The sequence below is a fragment of the Balaenoptera acutorostrata genome, chromosome 16, assembly GCF_949987535.1.
Source record: "Balaenoptera acutorostrata chromosome 16, mBalAcu1.1, whole genome shotgun sequence".
Classification (NCBI taxonomy): domain Eukaryota; kingdom Metazoa; phylum Chordata; class Mammalia; order Artiodactyla; family Balaenopteridae; genus Balaenoptera; species Balaenoptera acutorostrata.
In genome coordinates, this window is record NC_080079.1 from 12,938,797 (window position 1) to 12,959,557 (window position 20,761).

The 20,761-nt window shown below is 38.6% G+C and overlaps 1 protein-coding gene across 2 annotated transcripts in view; it reads left to right on the plus strand.

The window, feature by feature from the left end:
* The window catches only part of FAM204A (family with sequence similarity 204 member A), a 41,236-nt gene extending 21,258 nt beyond the window's left edge, over positions 1 to 19,978 (plus strand). For both annotated transcript variants that reach the window (XM_007173171.1, XM_028164277.2), the window contains exons 6-8: positions 5,885 to 5,974; positions 19,368 to 19,474; positions 19,777 to 19,978. In XM_007173171.1, coding sequence (XP_007173233.1) covers positions 5,885 to 5,974; positions 19,368 to 19,474; positions 19,777 to 19,828 — 249 coding nt within the window. In that variant the 3' untranslated portion in view covers positions 19,829 to 19,978. The remainder of the gene's footprint in view (positions 1 to 5,884; positions 5,975 to 19,367; positions 19,475 to 19,776) is intronic.
* The last annotated feature ends 783 nt before the right edge of the window (positions 19,979 to 20,761 follow it).

Below are 20,761 nucleotides of genomic sequence, written 5' to 3' on the forward strand. Positions count from 1 at the left end.
TAGCAAAATTTCTGTAGAAATATATTGTTACAGTTTGACTTAAAGAGCTTTAATCGGTATGTTAAAAGAGATTTTACTACACACATATGGATGGTTAGTCCTTAATGTTAAACCTAATACCCATAAATTTCTTAGATATTTATAGTACTGCCTTGACATCTGCAACAAAACTGTTCATTAGGGCTTACTTATTGCCTCATGGGAACCTGTCAGATACTGGCCTTAGATGATTTTCCACCTGGGATCAAATTGCCATCCCTAAGTTTGTCTGTATTGAGGTATATCTTAAGCTAAATTTCGATTCCTGCCAGAAGGCGTCTTAGGAGCATGCTGAGGACCTGCAGAGTATCAGCAGTGCTTCTGTGCCCCCTGCCACTCCTGTGGTATGAAAGATGCTCTAGATAATTCCAATAAACGTTACTCTGGGGTCCAACTTAAGACTTTTAGAAAGCTTTAATACTCAACTCTTATTTCATGAGACTACTTACTGACTCAATGTTGAAATCTTGGGTCTTATACTTGGGTCTGAGCCCTTGACAAACTATAATGAGGTCTGTAGTAATATAGAGCTGAACCTTTTTGTTTTAATGGTATCCTGATAGATATAATGTAAATAGCTTATTTATTGAATGACGTCTATGATCTAAGAACTTTGCTAGGTATTTTACTATTTTTTTTTTTTTTTTTTACCTTTACCGTAACTTTGCAAAGAATGTGGTATTATTCTCATTTTACAGGTGAGATAACTGCAACCTTATAGAGGTTTAGGAACAAAACCCAGGGTTTCTTGGCCAGTAAGTAGAGGAGCTGTAATTTGAACCCAGGTCTGACCTCAACAACCATGTTCTTTGTAAACTATTATTAACTTTTGGTCTTAAGGTGATGGAAATGTTTTATCTCAGGGTTTTTTTTTTTTTTTTTTTTTAACATGAGCATTTTGAAAATATTTGGAATGTTAGTATCTTCTTATAGAAGAAGAGAGTTTAGGTGTGTATATGGGACCAGAAATTTTTCAGAGCCAAAAAGAACTATTATATTTTACTTAAATAAATTGCTAAAAAAAAAAAAAAGAAAGAAAGAAAGAAGAAAGAAAAGGGAGGAAAAAACCAGTCATGCGTAGCGAAACTTTGTTGAAATAAAAAAAAAAAAACTTTTAAAGGAGCTAAAAACAAAGTTGACCATGTAAGTGGAATTCTCGGATTTTATTTCTAGGAGAGAATTTTGGTCATCCAAGCTGATTCTCTCATTTTCTTTAAAGAAACTGAGGCTTATGAGTTAAGTACCTCCTTTACCTGGCGCTGTGACCATGTCCTCTGACTTCTGGTCCAGCGCTCTTTCCACTGTATTTAGATGCTGCTTGGAATGGCTGGGGGAATGGGAGTTAGTTGATGGTGGAGAGAGAGATTTGTAATTTTAGCTAATTTATTTTTAAGTGAAAATTATACCTATCAGCCCAGCAGTTCATATAAGTTTCCAGAAAAGGGGAATGTTCTTGTTTTCCACTTTGTGACATTAACTGTAAGCTGTGGCTCTGTGGTAACCAAAGGGAGTTAAGTTAGCCAGTTGATGCAGCAAAATGCCTTGCTAAATAAGCAGATCACTGGTTTAATTCCTGGGCATTGGTGGTAAAAAGAGATCTGCATTATCCTAGGTCCTGGAGTAAAGGCGTACAGCACCCAGGTCTTATATAATCTCAGGAAGCCTAAATAATTAGAGGGAAACAAACAGAGCTATTATGTGGAATAAGCAGGACAGGCTTGAGAATGGATGCTGTTAGGTTGCCGAGCTGGAAGTGCTGGAGAGAGACGTGGCGTGCAGGCACGGCAGCAAGCAGGGAGCGGTTAGGTACTGGGCATCGGGGAGGGTGCAGTGGGGTCAGCGGGTGTATAGGCATGAGGGCACCTGCAGAGATAGAGAAGGTAACATTCGACATGAGACTTACAGGGTGGTTAAGATTTTTCAAAGAGAAACACATCCGGAGGCACAGGGAGTATGAAGAGACTGGTAAATGTGGCCAGAGAATAGGAAGTACAGCCTTGCCCAAGATGGGGCTGAGAAAGCATTTGGGGACCCTGTTGTGAAGGGATTTGGGTGCTATTCAAAACGAGTAAAGAAGTGATAGTGTTTTGAGCTGGGTAGTGACATGCTATCTCCTTTAGAAAAACAGAAGACTAGTTTGACGAGGGTTTAAATCTTACAAACAGGAGATGATGAGGCCCTGAAGAAGCACAGAAGGGAGACATGAGAAACACTACAGAAACGGAGTGAAAATAAGAGCCAAGGGTCGGAGGCATTGACTATAGCGGAGGATTCTCTCCGGGGTGACTAAGGGGGTGGTCACCTGTGAAGGAGAGTCAGGGCAGGAATTGATGGGCTTGGTTTTCCACGTGATAGAAATTGAAGCCCCTACCTCTGCAAGGCCTTCAATATGAAGATAAGTAGCAAGTAGCTGGAGACACAGGTCTTAGTACAGGGGAGAGGTCAGATGTTTTGAATTATTTAGAGATATAAAACAGCTTATAAGAAATAATTGAAGCCCTAGGATTGAGTATAATACTGAGGAGAGGGAAGAGTAAGAAGACAAGGGGGCCAAGCACAGAACCTTGAGGACTACTGTGAGGGGACAGCAGGAGGAGATAAGGGGCATCGAAGGAGAATGAAGATAGACATTTGGGGAGATAGTTTTAAGAATGAGGATGTAGTTGACATAAGAGATGATGGGAGGACAAATGGTATCATTTATGACTGTAGAGGGAGCAGTTTCAGAGGAATGATGAGGACAGAAGGAATAGAGAAGAATGGGAGATGACACGGGACAACTGATACACTGCTTTCGAGAGAGATGACGTACCGACATAAGAAGAAATCAGTTTGAGGGAGGTGAGCTGTGTCATCTCATCCAGCCCCTGGTCCAGATTGGGGAGGACAAGCTTATTTATAGGATGAGAGAAAGACGGAGAAAAGAGAGAGAGAGGAGAAAATTTAAAGAGAAGGGTTCTGGATAACACATAAGCAGGTGGAATTATGATGGGCACAGGAGGTGGGATAAGTGTTGGGAAGAGAGATGATTCTTTCCTGGAGGCAATAAGGATGGAAGAACAGAGTAAGTGAGAAGCGGGTGAGAGGAAGATTATAGAAAGTACATACGTACCCTTGGTTATCCTCTTCCCTCTCTCCCACCACCTCAGCCTCTCATGAAGTAGGGGTAGAGTTATAATCTGCTGAAAAGGAAGGAGGTAGGGTTGAGGGTATTTGAAAAAATGAAAAAGACATGCAACAACTTCTTAAAGGAGTGTGGGAACTTTCAAGGGCAGAATTGAGAGCCCACCCAGCTGAGTTTGAAAAAGAGCATTTAGTAAAGCCAGTGAATTGAGTCATTTGATTTTCTCTGACATTGCTGGGTGGGACACCTAGATGTTAAAGTAGCGGAAACAAGTGGTTGGGAACAACCAAAACAAGATGTGATGTTGGAGAAAGTTGCTTAGTTGCCTAAGGTATTGCTTAGGTCAGTGGTTCTCAAACTTTAGCCTGGGTAGAATCAATGAATTTCTGGGCCCCAACCCCAGAGTTTCTGATTCAAATTTGCATTTTTAACAAGTTCTCAAGTAGTGCTAATGCTGCTGGTCCAGACTCAGGCTTTGAGGACTTTTGGCTCAGAGTCTAGTTTGAAAAGGTTCATCGTGGGTTGCAGGCCAGAGAGGCAGGATAGGAGACTCCAGGAAGGGGCTGAAGGACTGTGAGAATAAATACGACGGTGACAGAGTGTGGGGTTCCGAATGAAGACAAGGCAGGTTCACTGGCTCCGAGGACTTGGGGTAAGTGGAAGGACAGAATCTTGTGTTTAGAGAGAATCCTAGATTGTAAAGCTCTTACATGGCCTAAAGCAAGCGTATTCAAAGTATTGGGCTTCCAGGAAATAAAGAACTTGTGCCTGAGTGTAACTCAGTGTACTACTTCCTTCTTTGAGAAAGTCTTGTTGTCCCCATCCCATGCCCTTCCTCCCCTAAAAAGAAGTCAGCTAGACAAACCTGTGCGTAGTCATGTAATTGATTTGCATACTGGCACAAGCTCAGTTCCTAGACTGGCATCACTCGCAGACCTCAACTGGTACACAGACCGCACTTGGAGAATCCCTGGCCTTGAGTATAGATTCTGGGGTGGGGTGTTATTTAGCAGGCCCTGAAAATGAAGGATGTTGGAAGAGTGAGTCCAGGATGTTGTTTGGACTATCAGGAGAAGAATTCTGCAGAAATACAAAAAAGAGAAATTTCTGGAGACTGGTGGATGATCACAGGACCAGAATGGGAAAAGGACAGTAGAGCAGCATGGCCTGGGCTCTGAGGCTCTGAGAGGCTATTGAATGCCAGTCTCAGGCTCCAGTCGGGAGCAAGTAAAAGAAGCCTAATCATCCTCCAGGCCCTTGGGTTGTCGAGTGAGGGATCGTGAGAAGGAACAGTCTTCACTTTAACACAGACATCAGTGACAACCTTGCTGGTCTTTGTTTCCGTAATCGTTTTAGGCAAATTTTGTTTGGGCATTTTAAAAATCTTGTTTCAATAAAGGCTACATGGGAGCAAAGTTTCTCTTAGTTGACTGGTATAATCAAGCAGTACACTGCTGGAAGAGACATTCCCTGGGCTTCTTTTTTTTTTTTTTTTAAAGTGGGATGAATATCAGGAGTCCCACTTTTTTTTTTTAATTAATTAATTTATTTATGGCTGTCTTGGGTCTTCGTTTCTGTGCAAGGGCCTTCTCCAGTTGCGGCAAGCGGAGGCCACTCCTCATCGCGGTGCGCGGGCCTCCCACTATCGCGGCCTCTCCCGCTGTGGAGCACAGGCTCCAGATGCTCAGGCTCAGCAATCGTGGCCCACGGGCCCAGCCGCTCCGCGGCATGTGGGATCCTCCCCTGGGCTTCTTTTACTAGGCTAAGGAGGGAGAAGTCCATTAACTGAAAATGTGGAAGATACACTAGATAAGCCATTGTTGGGATAAAATTTTCTTCTAAGAAGCATATATTAGACTATTTTAAAAAATTTGTATTTTCTTTAGTAACTATTTCCGTAAGCTAAAACTCAGTTATTTAACTCTAAGAAGCATCTTTCCATAAAGTATAATGTATCCTACACAGTCTGTTTGGTGATCCCATGAAAATTTTAATTGTGATTTCCTGAAGTATCTTCAACTAGTAAATAACATTTCCATAGGAAAGTACAGTCATTCTTATATATAACTTTCTTCCCATGTTTCATATCCAACTTAATACCCATCCCATCGTCAGAGACTAGGAGGGGCTGTTGAATGAAAGTTGCAAGTTACAGGAATAGGCCATAGTGAAAAGAGGCAGAGGAAAATGGTGGTTTAGAATACAGGCTCTGGGCAAACCTAGATTCATGTGATGGTGGCTTTAACATTTACAGACCCTGTGACCTTGGCCAAATTAGTGAGTCTAAGCTTCTGTTTCCTCATGTTCAAAACAGGATAACAGTATAATTTCATTGAGTTGTTATGTGGATTAAATGAGCTTTCTTATAGTACTAAGCACAGGGTGTACCACATAATAAGCATGCCATAATTTCTAACTTATTATCATTAGCATTATATTGTTATTAAGGGAAAGCGTAGTCCTTAGGGTCACAGAAGTTTGGATTTGCATCTCCTTTTTCTTAGTTCAAGAAATGATCTGACCTTGGATAAGTCATTTAATACCTCTGAACCACCTTCTCATCAGTAAATGGGAGTGGTACCAACTACCATATATGATCATCGTGAAAATTAAATAGTCTAAGTATGTAATGTGTTTGGTGTGGTCCTGTGACATAGTCTTTACTAGCAAATGTTTGCCTTTCTTTCTTGCCTCTAAATTTTATGTTTCTTTTCTTTCTAGTCGGGCCTTGAAAAGAGCATAGACCAGGCTGTGGAAGAGTGGAACGTTGAGAAGGCTGAGGAACTCAGCAATCAGCTAGCTACTCGAGAGGTGAGTCAGCCCAACTGATGACACTCTTTTGTGTGCTTCCAGATCTTCTAAAATGAGCGTATGTTCTTTCTGTGATCATGAGTACGTTCAGTATTCAAATATTTGACCTAAGATTTTCCTTTCTGTCCATTTTCTTCCCTCTTAAATCCACCTTTTATTTCGAAATGCTGGGTTTTATTTTTGTCTTTAATGTTATTAAATTATTCTGATGTAAATCTTATGCTGGAAATAATCCATGATTAATATTCAACCCCTAGATTTCATCTAGTTCAGAGAGCTTTTTGCCAGTTATGATTAAAAGGCTAGCTTTCTTTTTCCATTTGCATCTTTAACTCAGTTTAACTCTCTCTGAGGGCAGCCGTGTGTTCTAATGTCACATCTCTCAACGTGTTCCTAACCCTTGCTCCCCAGAATGCTTTCTTACTGCATATTCTAAGTAGTTCCCTCAACCCTAAAGAATTTTTAGCCTTTTTTTTAAACCTATAGTCTATAGTATAAAACTAGTAGGTATACTGAATATTCTTTTTCTAAGTACCAAGGCATCAGAAAGTTCTCACTTGCACCCTCTGGGAGGAATGTTCCTCCAATTGGGAATGACTGCCAGGTATCGCTAGGTAAAGTCACACATAAAGAGCTCATAATTGGCATATGGTTTTTTGTCGTTGTTTTGTAAGTCTTTTTTGTCCTAGTTTCTAGGAAGAAAGCTCTATCAAAGCTTTCTTTTTTAATATATCCCTACCTTCTTCACCTCATTCTTAAACTATAACTACTCCATGGTGTTTAATTACATAGAGAACATCATCGGTCACCTGTGTAAACTCTTGGCATGTGCACTGATCTTTCTTACTCACCTGCTGGTGAACATTTTTTCTAAACTGAGACTAGTGGTGAAATTACTATTTCAGTAAATTCTTCTATGGAAACACCGTTCCGCTGTTACATCCTCTGATGTCAAAACATCTACCATTGGTGGCTGTTTGTTGGCTTGTTTGTTTTCTCTTTTTGGTTGCTGGCCACAGGTATCTTGTGGGATTTATACTTTCATGTAGGGGAGAAAACCAGTTCAGAAGCAAGGCTTAGGGATTCACAGGTTCTCTTTTTTTCCCCCCTAAGCCTTAAAATCAGTTGTCACATTAGATATTGATACTTCCATTTATAATGTTTATGTATATGTATGTGCATTTATTAATGGCTAATCTAAAGAAAATTAGGAAGCTGTGAGCTTGAGTTTGGGACCTAGGTAAGAAGCAGCATAAATGGCAGTTATGTGGCCTTTCAAAAATGTGAGATTTTAAAAAAGGTGGTTTTTTTGGGTAAGATTCATTCATCCTCCTAGCCTATGATATTCTTGTGCTTTCAGTTTGAAAATTGCTCTTTTCATCTTTAAAGTAACCATATTTTGGTTTCATTGATTATAGCATTCATTGAGTATAATAGCATTTTATTGTTCTCTTTCCAAGTAGAAAGATTCAGGTATTACATTTGAACGCAGTGACTTTGATGGTGTGTTGAATGGTACCACAAACTCAGTAGGATTTCAGTGTTGGTTGTTGGTTATTGTAGTGGCTTCTTCAGTCACTAAGTTTCCTCAGATCTTTGCCTTGCTAAAGGAAGAGAGAGTAATGCAAGCCCTGGTCTATGACCTTAGAATGTGGGCTCCCCGTGATCCATCCATGGCTGCTGTTTTTCTTTTTGTCTTTTTTCTGTTTTTTAGCACCCATACCAGAGGCCGAGGGAATTCAGAGAGAAGCATTTACTTTACTGCAGGCACTGTGTTCCTTTTAGGTAAAGTTAGTAATGCTAAAATTTTAAGAGTTGAACACTTTGATTTTTTTAAAAAAAATCTTTTATCTTGAAATAATTTCAAACTTTCGGAAAGTTGCAAAATTTGCAAAATGTTAACAGTTAACATTTGCTTTACCATTCTTTCTAATTTATGTACCTTATTTAGATTTACCAAATATGTCACTGATTTCCTTTATAGCAAAAGAAAATTTTCTTTTTTCTGGTCATGTCTTTTTAGTCTTCTTTAATCTGGAATGTTTCCTCAGTCTGTCTTTGTTTCTCAGGACCTTGGTATTTTTGGAGAGTAGAGGCCACTTATCTTGTAGGATGCCCCTCAGTTTTTGTTTGTCTGATGCTTCCTCATGATTAGATTCAGGTTATGCATTTTTTGGCAGGAAGATCACAGAAATGATACTGTGTCCTTCTCAGTGCAGGACGTCAGGAGGCATGTGATATCTATTTGTCCAATTTATTGCTTATTTCCTTTGATTATTTGGATAAGGTGGTGTCTCCAGGTTTCCCCTCTGTAACGTTACTGTTCTTCCCTATATAATTAATGAGTATCGCATGGAGAGGTGGGAGATGATTTGAGACTCTGTAAATATGCTTTTCCTCACTGTTCTTTACTTACTAGTTTTAGTATTCACTGCTGATTGTTTTCCTGCTTGAGACAATTATTATTACAGTAAGATCTTGAAAACATTATTTGATTGTCCTTTTCATCTTTACCTGGCAAATCAGATCTAAAATGTGCCTTCAGTGAGATACCAGATTCTAGAATCTTTTATGTATCTATGTTAAATCTCTCAGTAACCTGGTCAATCGGGAATTGGATATAGTTTCCCTAAGTGATGCGCTGGGAGGGCTGGGGTTGCAGTGGCCTTGTGTCCACCAGGGTTGCATGTTCGCTCCCTCCTTGTCTGCCTCATCAGTGGCCACGCGTGAGCTTCTCCTGTCCCTGCCGCAGGAAGCTGCTGGTCAGAGGGAACAGAAGTAGTGCCTCCGAGGCCTCAGAAATCTGTGTTTCCTTTGAGAATATTAAGTTTCTGTGTTTTGTTTTGTCAGACTGCTATTTTAGAAATGGGAATTGCATAATACTGACTAGGTATTTTCCATTTTAAGAGTTGTTATTTCCTGTCACACTTCATGGCATATGAGATTGCTTTAGAAATTTATACTATTTTTAGCACTTGTAAGGATAGTAAACATTTTTCCCAAGTGTTCTTTTTACTTCCATACAAGTATAATGCTTTGTTCTAGTAAAAGAAATTTATTTAGTGTGGGGTTAAAGAATTCTGATTAAAAGGAAAAACAATAATTTGGGCCCTATTCTTTTACTTGTATAAGTGGAAAAACACCTGGAAAGTTTTTGCTGGTCAGACACAGATGTTGGAGAGATACTGATGCCGTGTTAATTAAACACCCGCGAAGAATAACTAAAGTGATCAAGATGGAATTCTTGAATAAATAGTTTAGTTTGAGGTTTAGTTTTTCGTGTTTATCTCCTTGGTGCCAATCACTGTGGATATGAAAGATGGGATTTTGCCAAGTAAGTAATTGTGAGTTTGGGGCAGAAACCCTTTATGAATTAAATGTATATGTGCATGGCAGGTGTCCTTTTGGAAATCAGGTATATGGGTTTTTAATCAGTACCGTTTTCTTTTTTTTAAGAAGCAGTGACTGGGACTTGCTGATAAAGCCTTTGCTCAGAGGCATAGACCCCAGAGTTCTTAAAGCCTTTTCCAACCATAATAAGTGAAACTAATTTTTGATGTTTAACATTTATAAGCCTGTGAAACCAATAGGGCAGCATCAGTATTGAGAAAAATGAAGCCAAAAGAAGAACCATGGCTGAGAATGGGCCTTGAAAACAGTTCCTCAAAACAGGACAAAACAAAACAAAACAGAACAAACTGGCATGCCAGAACAAAGCTGTCAGTGCACTAGCATTATGACACAGCAAGCACATATTTTTCCAGAATCATATTCCCTTAAATTAATGATGACATTAAAGATGTATTTAATCTGGTTTGGGGGATGGCTCAAGTTCACATGTTGGAAACCTAGATTGTGCTATCAAGTTTGGTTTTGCCGTGTAGTAATGTGGTTGCTTTGGGACTGTCCCTCCTGTTGATTAAATCCTTCTTTGTTGTTAACAGTCTTGGAGGAGAGCTAAAGTGGAAAAGTCCTGTTGATTAAATCCTTCTTTGTTGTTAACAATCCTGGAGGAGAGCTAAAGTGGAAAAGTACACTTGGGTTTGTGTCATACTGATGCAACTGTTCTAATTTGAAAACAAAAGTTCTTTTTCTAAACAATACTATTTATGTATATATATCATACGTGTACATTCACACACGCACATGCACACAGGTGTTTGAGCACATTTGTAGCTTGTTAACCTCAGGCCTGAATTGGAAGAACATTCCATTCATTGATAGTGATCCTCGAAAATGCCATCCTTTGGTACTTGCCTTTTCTGGCACACTATCTTTGTTACAATCCACATCATACCAATTTGTAGAAACCAGGAGAAACAAGTATTTCAAAATTAAGTGCTAAAGCCTAGATTTAATAAAGTAAGCTGCACTTCAGCTGAATCTCACATTTTGGAAAGAGAATTTTTCTCTAGGCATCTTCGTGTTAGCCTGCTGTAGATAAAAACCAGCTTGGTTTGGCTGCAGACAGTGAGTTTCTCCCATCGAATGAGTCACACCTACGTTAGCTAGATACATTGCTTTCAATTATAGCTGTACAATGTCAGGCAGAAATGAGCGGGGAAGGGAGGTGGCCTGTGAATTTGGTTTGCGCTTTGTATACCTCATGCCCTTAAAGGTTGCCTTTTCTGTAAGTGACTCAAATAGGATGGCCTTCGGCAGCACCAGCTAAACTTAAAATCCTTGAAAACATCAGTACATACTTCATGTTGTAATGTTATAACCATTTTGTATAACTTAGAATAGTCATTTTAAAAAATAATTTGCAAGGTTTTAATATTCACATCGGAGATATTTTGGTTATAATCTGCTACCTTCTTTGCTAAGGCCAAAACCTTTCAGTTTGGAGTAGTGATATAAAACGTTTCACATTTTAAAGCTCTTTTGCTCCAACTTCTGAATGGAGGCCTAAGGCAATGACTTCAGCCTTTAGTGCTGTTAAGTATAGTATTTATTTAGAACCTAACCAAGGTATCACAAGTATAAAATGATAAAAAAGAGTATCTCACTTTGATAGTATTCTTTTTATAGATATAGATAAATATTACATTGGCAGTATGAATTAAACTGAGAATTTAATTTTAACTTTATTAAATTTATTAAATAGACTACCTAGATTTTTGGATTCCAAACATAGGTAAACTTAATACTGTTGAAATAGTAATAGTTTGTTAATATTTAAATAACAAAGGTAGGAATGGCCTTTTTAGAAACTAATGTTTGAATTGATTGAGTTGTATTCTTTCCTAGCTCAATACATTAAATACTCTCTAAATTTGGGCAGGTTATTAATTTGTTGCCTAAGTTCTATTTTTAGAGCCATTTCCTAGAAAATGTGAAGGCATTCTCATTGGAGAGGGATATATATATATATATATATATATATATATATATATATATATACACACACACACATTTGAGGAGATAGCGTCTGTATTTTATGTTAACATGTGAGAAGTGGTCCTTTCTCAGAAATATTTCAGATACTACAACGGTTGGCCCTAGCATTCAGAACTTTTCCAGTACCATTCGTTGTTAGGCTTTAGCTTCCCTGGGAGGATTCTGGCTACAATTCACCCTTTTCATTTTGGTTATTAATTTTATGTCGATGTACATGCTGTGTTGTCTGATGGAATAAGAGCTTGAATTCACTGCCTCCCCCCCCAAAAAAAACCCTGCCCCAGATAGTACAATTTTGACAGATTTATCCATCAAAGTACCTGGAGCATTCTCATATCTAAAGTTCAGAACTGAAACACTTGTTTACATTTTTGAGATCGAGATGCTGCCAGACTTGATCAGTTTGAAGTTACTTCTCGTCAGTGCTATTTTCAGAGCTTCGATATTTTAGGAAAGGTGTTTGCATCACATACAAAAAAAAGGCTAAATTGAAAGACATTATAGTGAAGCAAGTCTTGTGGTTCTAAACTCTTTGTTCTGTATTCCAGAGAGCAAAATTATTTTCTTCCTGTTTTTGTGACTACTTTTAGAACTATCTTAACAACCATGATTGCAAAGGTAAAACGATTTGTTCAGGTATGAAGCTGAACATATATTCCAATTAGCTATTGTAAGAATTTATCATTAGAACCCATGACTCTAAGAAGGCTGGCAGGTACTTTCTATTTTCTTAATTATTGTGTTTTCTAGCCACTGAAGGTAAGGTAAACAAAGTAAAAATGCATTAAATAGTACTCATTTGTACATATTAAGAATTTAAAATTAAATATCTCCATTTCAACATTTTATTTTTACAGAAAGGAGATTTCCTTTTTTGCTAGTACCGGGGGTGTATATGAAGAATATATTATTTCATACAAAGTCATCCAATGCCTGCAAACTCTCTGGCAAAATTTGTTTTATGCCCCTATTTGAAATTTTCCTACGCTGACTTCCATCCCTTAGTTTTTCTGTCTTTCTTTTTCTCTTTCCAGTTAGCAGAGTGTAGGACCAGTTTCTTTGTGGTATATTTCCCTGATGAGCATTGGGAGAGAATCTAGGACACTAGGGAGAGAAAGCCCTCACTGAACAGGCTCTTGCTAGTTGGCAGTGATCAGCCGCCTGGGGAAGCCGGCTGCGCTCTGCCTGCCGCGGAGGGAGGGGTGTGCGCTTCCATTTAGGATCATCTAGAACTGACTCACTTTCATTAACTTCGGTCATTTCTCAGTGGTTTTTTAATTTAGATGTTCCTCTGTGTGTCATTTTGTAGTCTGTGCATAGTATGCGGGACCTTTAAATGGTGATTTGAATTCTTTGAAGCCTTGTTCTCCTTAGTTCTTAAAAGTAATTCAGTTATTTCATATAGATGAACAATTAGCACAACATATGGAAAATAAGCTATGCCTATCCAGGTGAGGGAAGGCCTAGTTGAATTCCTTTACTTGGAACCTAAAGATATGTTCTTTCCTATAAAAAATGGCGTACAGCCTTGAAGTTGGGGCATTTTAGAAATGCCCCAACTTCAAGAGAAAAATAAAAATGGCACTGAGGGATGGGTTTTCCTCTCAGGCTTTTAGGTATGCTTTTTAGATCTCATTGCACTGAGGACATTTTCTTTTAACCTCTGGGGTATGATTGGGTGATCACCTAGAATGGTGTTCCTTATGCTCTCTTTTAATTATGTTTATCTGTGCTTTTAACAAACCTTAAAAAAAAATTTCAGATGTTACAAGTCTAATTAAAGAGACAGACAAAGCACAGTTTATACTGTAGATTTTTTCTGCAGTTCAATTAATCAGCATGTTTTCTCTTTTAATTAAAACCATTTTAGTAAATTAAAGCCCACAGCAAAACACATATATAATTTGTTTGTAATTAGCTCTTAATTGGTGGTAGTTGAAGCTTAGCACCCATGGTTTCTTTCTTCATGATTGCCATTTTATTAGCAGCCAGTCATTAATTAATCTTTTTCTAATTAGCTTATAAAACTGTTGATGGCACATTATTGTAAATGTGATTTTAAGTTCAAAGCTTGTTAATAAGCTTTCTTACTTAGAAGAACAGAGATAAAGAAATTGCTGAAAACAGTACTACAGTTCTTTAAAAAAACTGTCTTTCTGATGGGGACTGTGTAAAGCATCTAACAGCTTATGGTTAATTTTTTAATGCTTTTTTCCCTTATGAATGGAATAAGTTGCTTGAATATAAATGTCTCTATCCAGGAGTGATTTCAGCAGTATAACATCTTTTCTCCCCCCATTGGAATACTGTAATCTACATATAATTTGAAGCCTTAATAGTCATCATTAAACCAGATGTTATATAAACTATTCCACTATGAAATCAGAGTTGAGGATATGAATCAAAGTCTATCTTCTCATACCTCATGGACCAAATACAAAATCTTTTTGTAAATTGCAAGGTGAATCATGTATATACACACACACACACACATATATGTAATATGTCTATACAAATATATCTTATAACGTATTTTAGAAACAGGGTTTGTTGGGTTATGCTTTGAAATAAAAACCATTTGGATTTAACTGATAATGAAGTTGTAGGTATAAAAATAAATAACAGGTGTTTGTACAGTTGTGCACACAACATAGATGTAAGTGGTACACAAACATGCAAACCTGTGTGTGCACATTTTAAGATGACAGTGAAATTGGGCTGTTTCCTCTAACAGAGAGAAAAAGACTTGATTTACAGTCAGTGTTTAAATGACTGGATATGGCAGAGCTTATTTGCTGTCCTCAGAGCTTTGGCATCTTAGGTATGACCGTGGAGAGAAAGGTACCAATCCGAGTGGAGACATCCTGAATTTACTATAGCACCTGCCATGTTAAATTGTGGTTTGAGTGAAATACATTAGCCACATCATCTTCTTTATTGAAATATACTAGCGATTTCATAAAACTCCTTAACTGCATGGTGTTCTGAGCTGTTAATATTTTTGCAAAGTTTTGAAAGTTACTAAAAAAAAAAATAAAGCATCATCAGCCCTTGGAAGCGCTTTTTCTTCTTTGCTTTTTGAACTTTGCGTGTTATTTCAACTTTGGCTATTTCTCTGCTTGTTTTTAAGAAGGCATTTTATGATGCCATGCAGGAGACACTAGAAAGGGATAGCTGACAAGGAAAAAATTAAAAATTGGATAAAAAGTAAATGAATAATGTCATATTACCAGAAAGATGAGAGGCTAATTTGTGCCGACTTTTTGCTAATTTTGCTCAAGCCTCAGAATGAGGAGCTGTCACCCGTTCCGTGTGGCGCTGATGACGGTGCCAACGATCCATGAAATAAGCTGCCGCTGGCTTTGTTCTGATAAGAATGAACAAATCTGCACAGTGTTCGGCTCCCAGAATCTCATTTTCATACTTGCATGCAGGCGAAAAGAAATAAGCTGTTTGCAGGCTTGATTAATCAGACATTGGAGGGGTTTTTGTCTCTTTGATCTCTTTCGTCTCCTAGGTAACTTGCTTGACATTAATGTTGAGCTCGAGTAAAGACAATCAGGAATTGTCGACCAAACTGATATAGAAATTAAAGACCTTAACACTTTAAGTGCTCCAGTAATGGTTCCGCTTTACTTCAGAAAACATCTGTTTTCATTTAATTAAAGAACAAAAGAGAATGGCATAAATATTTTTCATAGAGACCCATTATTCCATCAAAAGTTAAAGTATGATAATTGGTATTTTTAAATAAGTGCCTTGAAAGTGTTCAGAAGGGAGGAAAACTTCATAAATCTGTTACAAGCTAGTAATTCGAAGATGAGTAAAGTATTTTATGAAATGGATAAGAAGTTTACAGTGATGCTAGATTAAGCTGTTTGAATCAGATGCCTCAAATGATTATCGGCAAACTTTAGTAGGGCAAGGTTTAGTGAGAAAAATGAACTTTATTCTGCAAGTTTGTCTTTTAAAAACCTCTACTGTGTTACAAGATGTGGCATTATATCTATTTTACAACCCAACATGATTTACGCACGCTAAACCTGTAAAATTGAAAGGAATTAAAAAAATGTCGCCCGTGCATTTGCTTGAGGTTATGCAGACGCTTTTACAAATCTTCCAAGTGGCTGTAAAGATGAATGCCTCAAGGGTCCAGCCAGGGCCCTGCTTTTCCAACCAGCTAAAGCCCTTATCTTAAATCCAAGCAAAGTACCATTAATCTTTTTGAAAGACCTTTTATGGCTTTTAATATATCCCAAATTAGAACATTTTACACCCTTGGTTCCTGAAATATGGTGATAAAAAGCCTTTAGAGCTTAATTTTCCTTACCGTTTGCTCTGACCAATTTGCAGTTCTTTGTGATAATGTTTAGACACCTTAATTAAAATGCAGCAAAATATTGGATGTTCTATATGGAAAATGCTGATACTTTGGCTACACATACAAGAAATTCTGTATATATTTTTGTTCGGTTAAAAAAATGTCTTCCCACATTGTGTTGCTATAGTTATCTGATGACCTGAAACAGTTTTTTAATATAAAAACCATTGACCAAGCTTTTATGATGTTTACATTGGGCACGAAGATGCATTTTTCTTTTTAGAGAAGCGAAAGGGGGATTCTTGTGGGCCTATATTGTTTGTTTGTAATACGGAAACATAGCACGGTATTCTTTTATCTTCTGGAACTTGGGCTGGTCATCTTGCCTGAGAAAACATGTTTCTTCTCAACTGTCTCTTCTATAGAAGATCTCATGATCCTTTCATATTTCCGAATATTTACATTCTTTTTACTTTCTCCACAGGAATAAGTGAAACATTCACTTTAAGCATGGGAAGGGCACAACATTGATAAGACTTTTCATCATCATTACAAGCTAAAAGATCCTTTCTGTAAAGTGCATAGACCAGGCTTGTTTAATGTTTATCAGTTAAAGAACATTTCACTGAACCTAACCCCAGGCAAAATACAGTTAGAAAATATACCTTTCCTACAAACAGGTCTGCTTGAACGTATTGCCTATGTACCTAATCGTTTACTATACTTAATTAGTCTACAAAACGATGGAGCCCTCGCATGTAAATACATGTTTCTTACATTGTAATGAATTCTTTTTAACAAGTTTATACTATGTCTTATGTGGCATATGTGCTCTCAGTCTTTACTGTGATGCTGATTGTGCTGGGTTTGTCCTTCGTGTTGCTAGAAAACTAAAATCTTTTACATTGTAAGAGTATATGACCATGTTGAAGAGGCCCCATTTAAATCACATGACCACGGTCAATGTCCGGACACACTGAGACGCTCTTTGGTTTGTCTATCCCAAAACCAGAAAATCCATACTGGGACATTTCAATAAGCTAAAAATGTAAGCTGCATCTTAATTTACAACAGTTTTAGGGAATAATTTTGTCACGGGGTTAATGGTACATGGCAAATATAGTTCAGGTCATTTTTGTTTCATGCTCAAAAGTATAAGCTCAATTTAAATCTAAGATAAACTAGCTGAGCGGAACTTTTGTTAGGGGGTGATCCTGGCAAAACTATATCCTATTTCAAATTTGCATATGCTATCTAAAACATAGGAATATAATTAGACAAATACTGAGTTCTGTGTTTTAGCTTTTGGAGGTGGGGGACAGAGAAGAGACTAAGTAGCCTACACGAGTGTGGAGAGACCCAGCGTACATCTTAAACCCAGGCGGCAAGCTGCATGTTATGACAGTAGACAGTTCATTAGGTGCATTTAGTGTTCCCCTGATGTCCCCCAGCACCCCTGTGGCCAGCTGCCTCGCAGCCAGGTGGAATTGTGAGTAGTTCTGACCAGACGGCTTTGAGCAGAAACGCTGTGTGTCGCTTCTGGACTAAAGCATTAAAGAGCCAGTGTGAGACCCTCCGGCCGTCTCTTCCTCTGCCCCAGCGCCTTGAAAGCCTCGTGTTGAGATGCTGACACCACAAGGTGGAGGGACCTGCCAGTCCTCAGCTGACATTAAGTGAAACAAGAAATACAAGCTCAGCCGCTGAGATTCGGGGGTTGGTTTGTTACTGCAGTTTTGACTAGCCTAACCAGACAGGTGTAACTTGATGTTTTTACACTTATGACAAGTGGATGGTGTTTCAGTCGATAGGAAATCCATCTTCGTGATCAATGATTCCAGAGCATTCTTCCAGAGCTTCGTTTTCTCCTTAGATGATGATGCTACAGCCCTTTGATTCTTAACCTTTTTTTTAGTTGACTTATATGAACTTTTCTGTAATAAAGAACTGGAAATTCTTTAAAAGAGAGCCAAAAGAACAGGTCCGGATTTGAAGCGGTCGGATGTAACTGGCAACCCCTTCTCCCCAGCTGCCCACCACCCCACCCCCCCGCCTGCCCCTGAAGCCCTCTTTTTAACAGCTGTATCTGCAGCGCCTGCAACAGTGCCTGGCAAAATAATGCATTTGTGCCCTCGTGATATTGGTTGAATGAATGTCGTCCTTGTGAAAAAAGACGCTGCTGCTAGTGTTGGCTTGAGTGTCAGGAAGGCTCCGAGTTGGTCTGCTTTCCCAGGTGGGCTCACAGCCACAATCGCCCCTCCTTCCTTCAGTGGCTTTCCTTTTGGTGTCGCCTACCTCAGCACGCTGGCTTGATTGTCATATTGCTTCCATTTACTTACCTTCTGTATGTGTATTCTTTCCTAGACTGAAAAATCAGATCTATTTTTGTTCTCATTTATAAACCCCAGTCAGTGCTTGATGACTGCTTGTTTGTTTCTTTCTAAAGGAAACTGTTCTCCAAGATGAGCTGAAAGGAGTGTCGGGCATGTCAAACCTCACTTTCCTAAGTCGGCTTCTCTCCTTACACACGAGCCCCTGACCGCCTGCCGTGCCTCACTGTTGGCCAGCAGGTCCCTAAACCTTGGGCTGTAATACTTTGACTTGAGAGTAGCTTCTGGGTCCTTGCCTCTCGTCCACAAGTCTGCTGGCTACTGAAATGCAGTAGGCTGTGTACAGAGAGAGAAAAGGAAAGAAATACCAGGAAGAGATTTTTAGCCTTTGTTGTTTAACATGGGTTCTTAACAGATACTTTTGAGCCATCCGCAGAGGTGGGCGTTTTTAAAATCAGAGCCCACCAAAACTAGGGGATTACCATGCCTGTCCTGGAGACGCTCACCGAGGAACAGCTCTGTGGCCAGAGAGCTGTACCATAGGTTATGGCATAGAAGCTGAAGGGCTAGAGAAATACAGAAACAAAGACTTTGTTGGGTTGAGTTAGAAAAGTCTTCTGGGGGTGGGGCCGAGAGGAGGCTTTGTTCTGCTTCAGCCTTCTAGCACTGGGGCAGATGGGTGTAAGGAGGAGCACGCACGGGCGGCTGGCAGGGGAACGCTTCAGTACTGTGGTCCTGGTGCCCCGCCTTTTTGCCTCTTGGCTCCCCTTGTATTCCTTTTTCTATCAGTGAGTGACAAGCGATTGCCCATCACACAAACTGTGTTTATGAAGTAGTAATTAGCTTTCCTGTGTTTTATTAATCACATCTATGACTGCCAATCTGAGCTTCTGATCAGCGTGAGATAACGGGTACACCCATACTGAGTTTCTGTAATTCTAGCCCAGAGCAAAGAAACTGGATGTCTCTGTCAGCCTGTGCAGGCTTATCGGGGTAAATTCCTGTCTGGCCTACTGAAATGCTGAAAGCGCTTCAAGATCTTCATCCACGGCCCTCGTGGACCCTCGAGGGGCCTTAGTGTGGGAAGGAGCTCCATCTGAGAGACTGGGCAGCTGGTACAGCTGGGATAAAGGTCTGTGGGAGGTTAGGAGAATAGGGGCTACATCTTCGCACTTGTTGTAATTCGGTGGTTTCGGGGGCCGAGCATAAGAACTTCTATTCTTAGTATGTCTAAAGCAACGCTGACATGGCTTTCGTACCCACAAATTCTCGAGTATTTGTATCACTGTAATTCTTGTATCAGCTGGAATATTTATTTTCACTTTTCCTCCTTTGTAATTCTTAGCTTGGTGTAAAAATTGCCAAAGCGATTGCCTGCCACAACTTTGTAAAAGCAAAAAAGGATGCTGAAAATTCACAGGTTGCTCGAAAAAAGAAGAAACTTGCCTGGGGGTGAGTTCAAGATTTTTTAAATTAGTAATTCTACTAAATTCATAGAAATTACAGACATCCTGTGATACATTTGGTGAATCCAGTTTGTGTGTAATTGTTATTCATTTTATTCTTTGTATCTTTGCTGAATGTTTATCAGTTTATAAATATGGAGGCGTTTCTTCCTCCTGTTTGATGTTTATTTTGTAATTGATGGAGCATGTAAAAAGTTTTTAAGTTTATTTTACTTTGGCGCTTAGTAAACATGTTACTTCAGGAAAGTATTTAGAAATAAATTGGGATTTTCATATTCTTCATTTTAGGTTTGAAGCAAAGAAGAGGTGGGAAACCAAAAGCAACATGGGATATATGTGACTTGCCAGAGTTCTTCAAGACCTTTGAGACTTCACTTGAGTCTTCAGTTGCTTAATTTACTGAAAAGATTTTCCTGTTCGTGTTGACTATGTCGGGAAATTGATGGAAATAGAAAAAAATAAGCATAAAATTTGGAAGTTGATTATCAAATCTTTTTTCAGTCTTTTTCTAAAGAGCTCGTCCTGCTGAAGTGAATGATATGGAGCATTCTGTTATTTGTACAGGAAATCTAAGCATACATACAGGAAAAAAAAGATAGGATTTAATTTATTTATTTATATAGACCTCCAGTATAAAATCAATTTTACTTTTCATCCACTTGGTGTAGCATAGCCAATGAGCTCCTTGTACTTTCTTATCTGTACTCAGTGTAACTGCACTTATTCTGGAGCTGTGTTTTTAAGACTGGCATTTGTTTATAATGGATTAGTCATAAGTGCAAGAAAGATACTGTCTTTACAAATGACTTTATCTTAATGTTATAAAAGTAATTATTGGTTCTTTATTGGAGGCAGTAGAGTTGATATTTCACAGTCACATAATAAAAGCAATTGATTAATTTTTATGTACCTTCAGATTAAATATCACAGTTTTTAAAAAGGACAGAATGTAGTATTTAGAGGATGATTTAAATTCAAGTTCTCTGCCTGGAAGTGTCTTCCTAAATCTCTCTCTCAGCCATGTCATTCTTTAAATTATGAGTTAGTTCTTAGAAGAGAAATTGGTATAATAGTATTAGACAGTTATAACTCAAGACAGTGTAACTCTGAACCTTCTGAGAACAAACATGGTTTGATTATTTTTACTCCTCTTCCTCATTACTCCTGGAGAGATTGAGTGAATGAATGAGGATAAAGGGAATTGGTGCCCTGGGAGGTGGTTTTCACTGAAAGTGTGTTTCGTAGTCCTAACTGGAAGGGACTTTAAGAAATT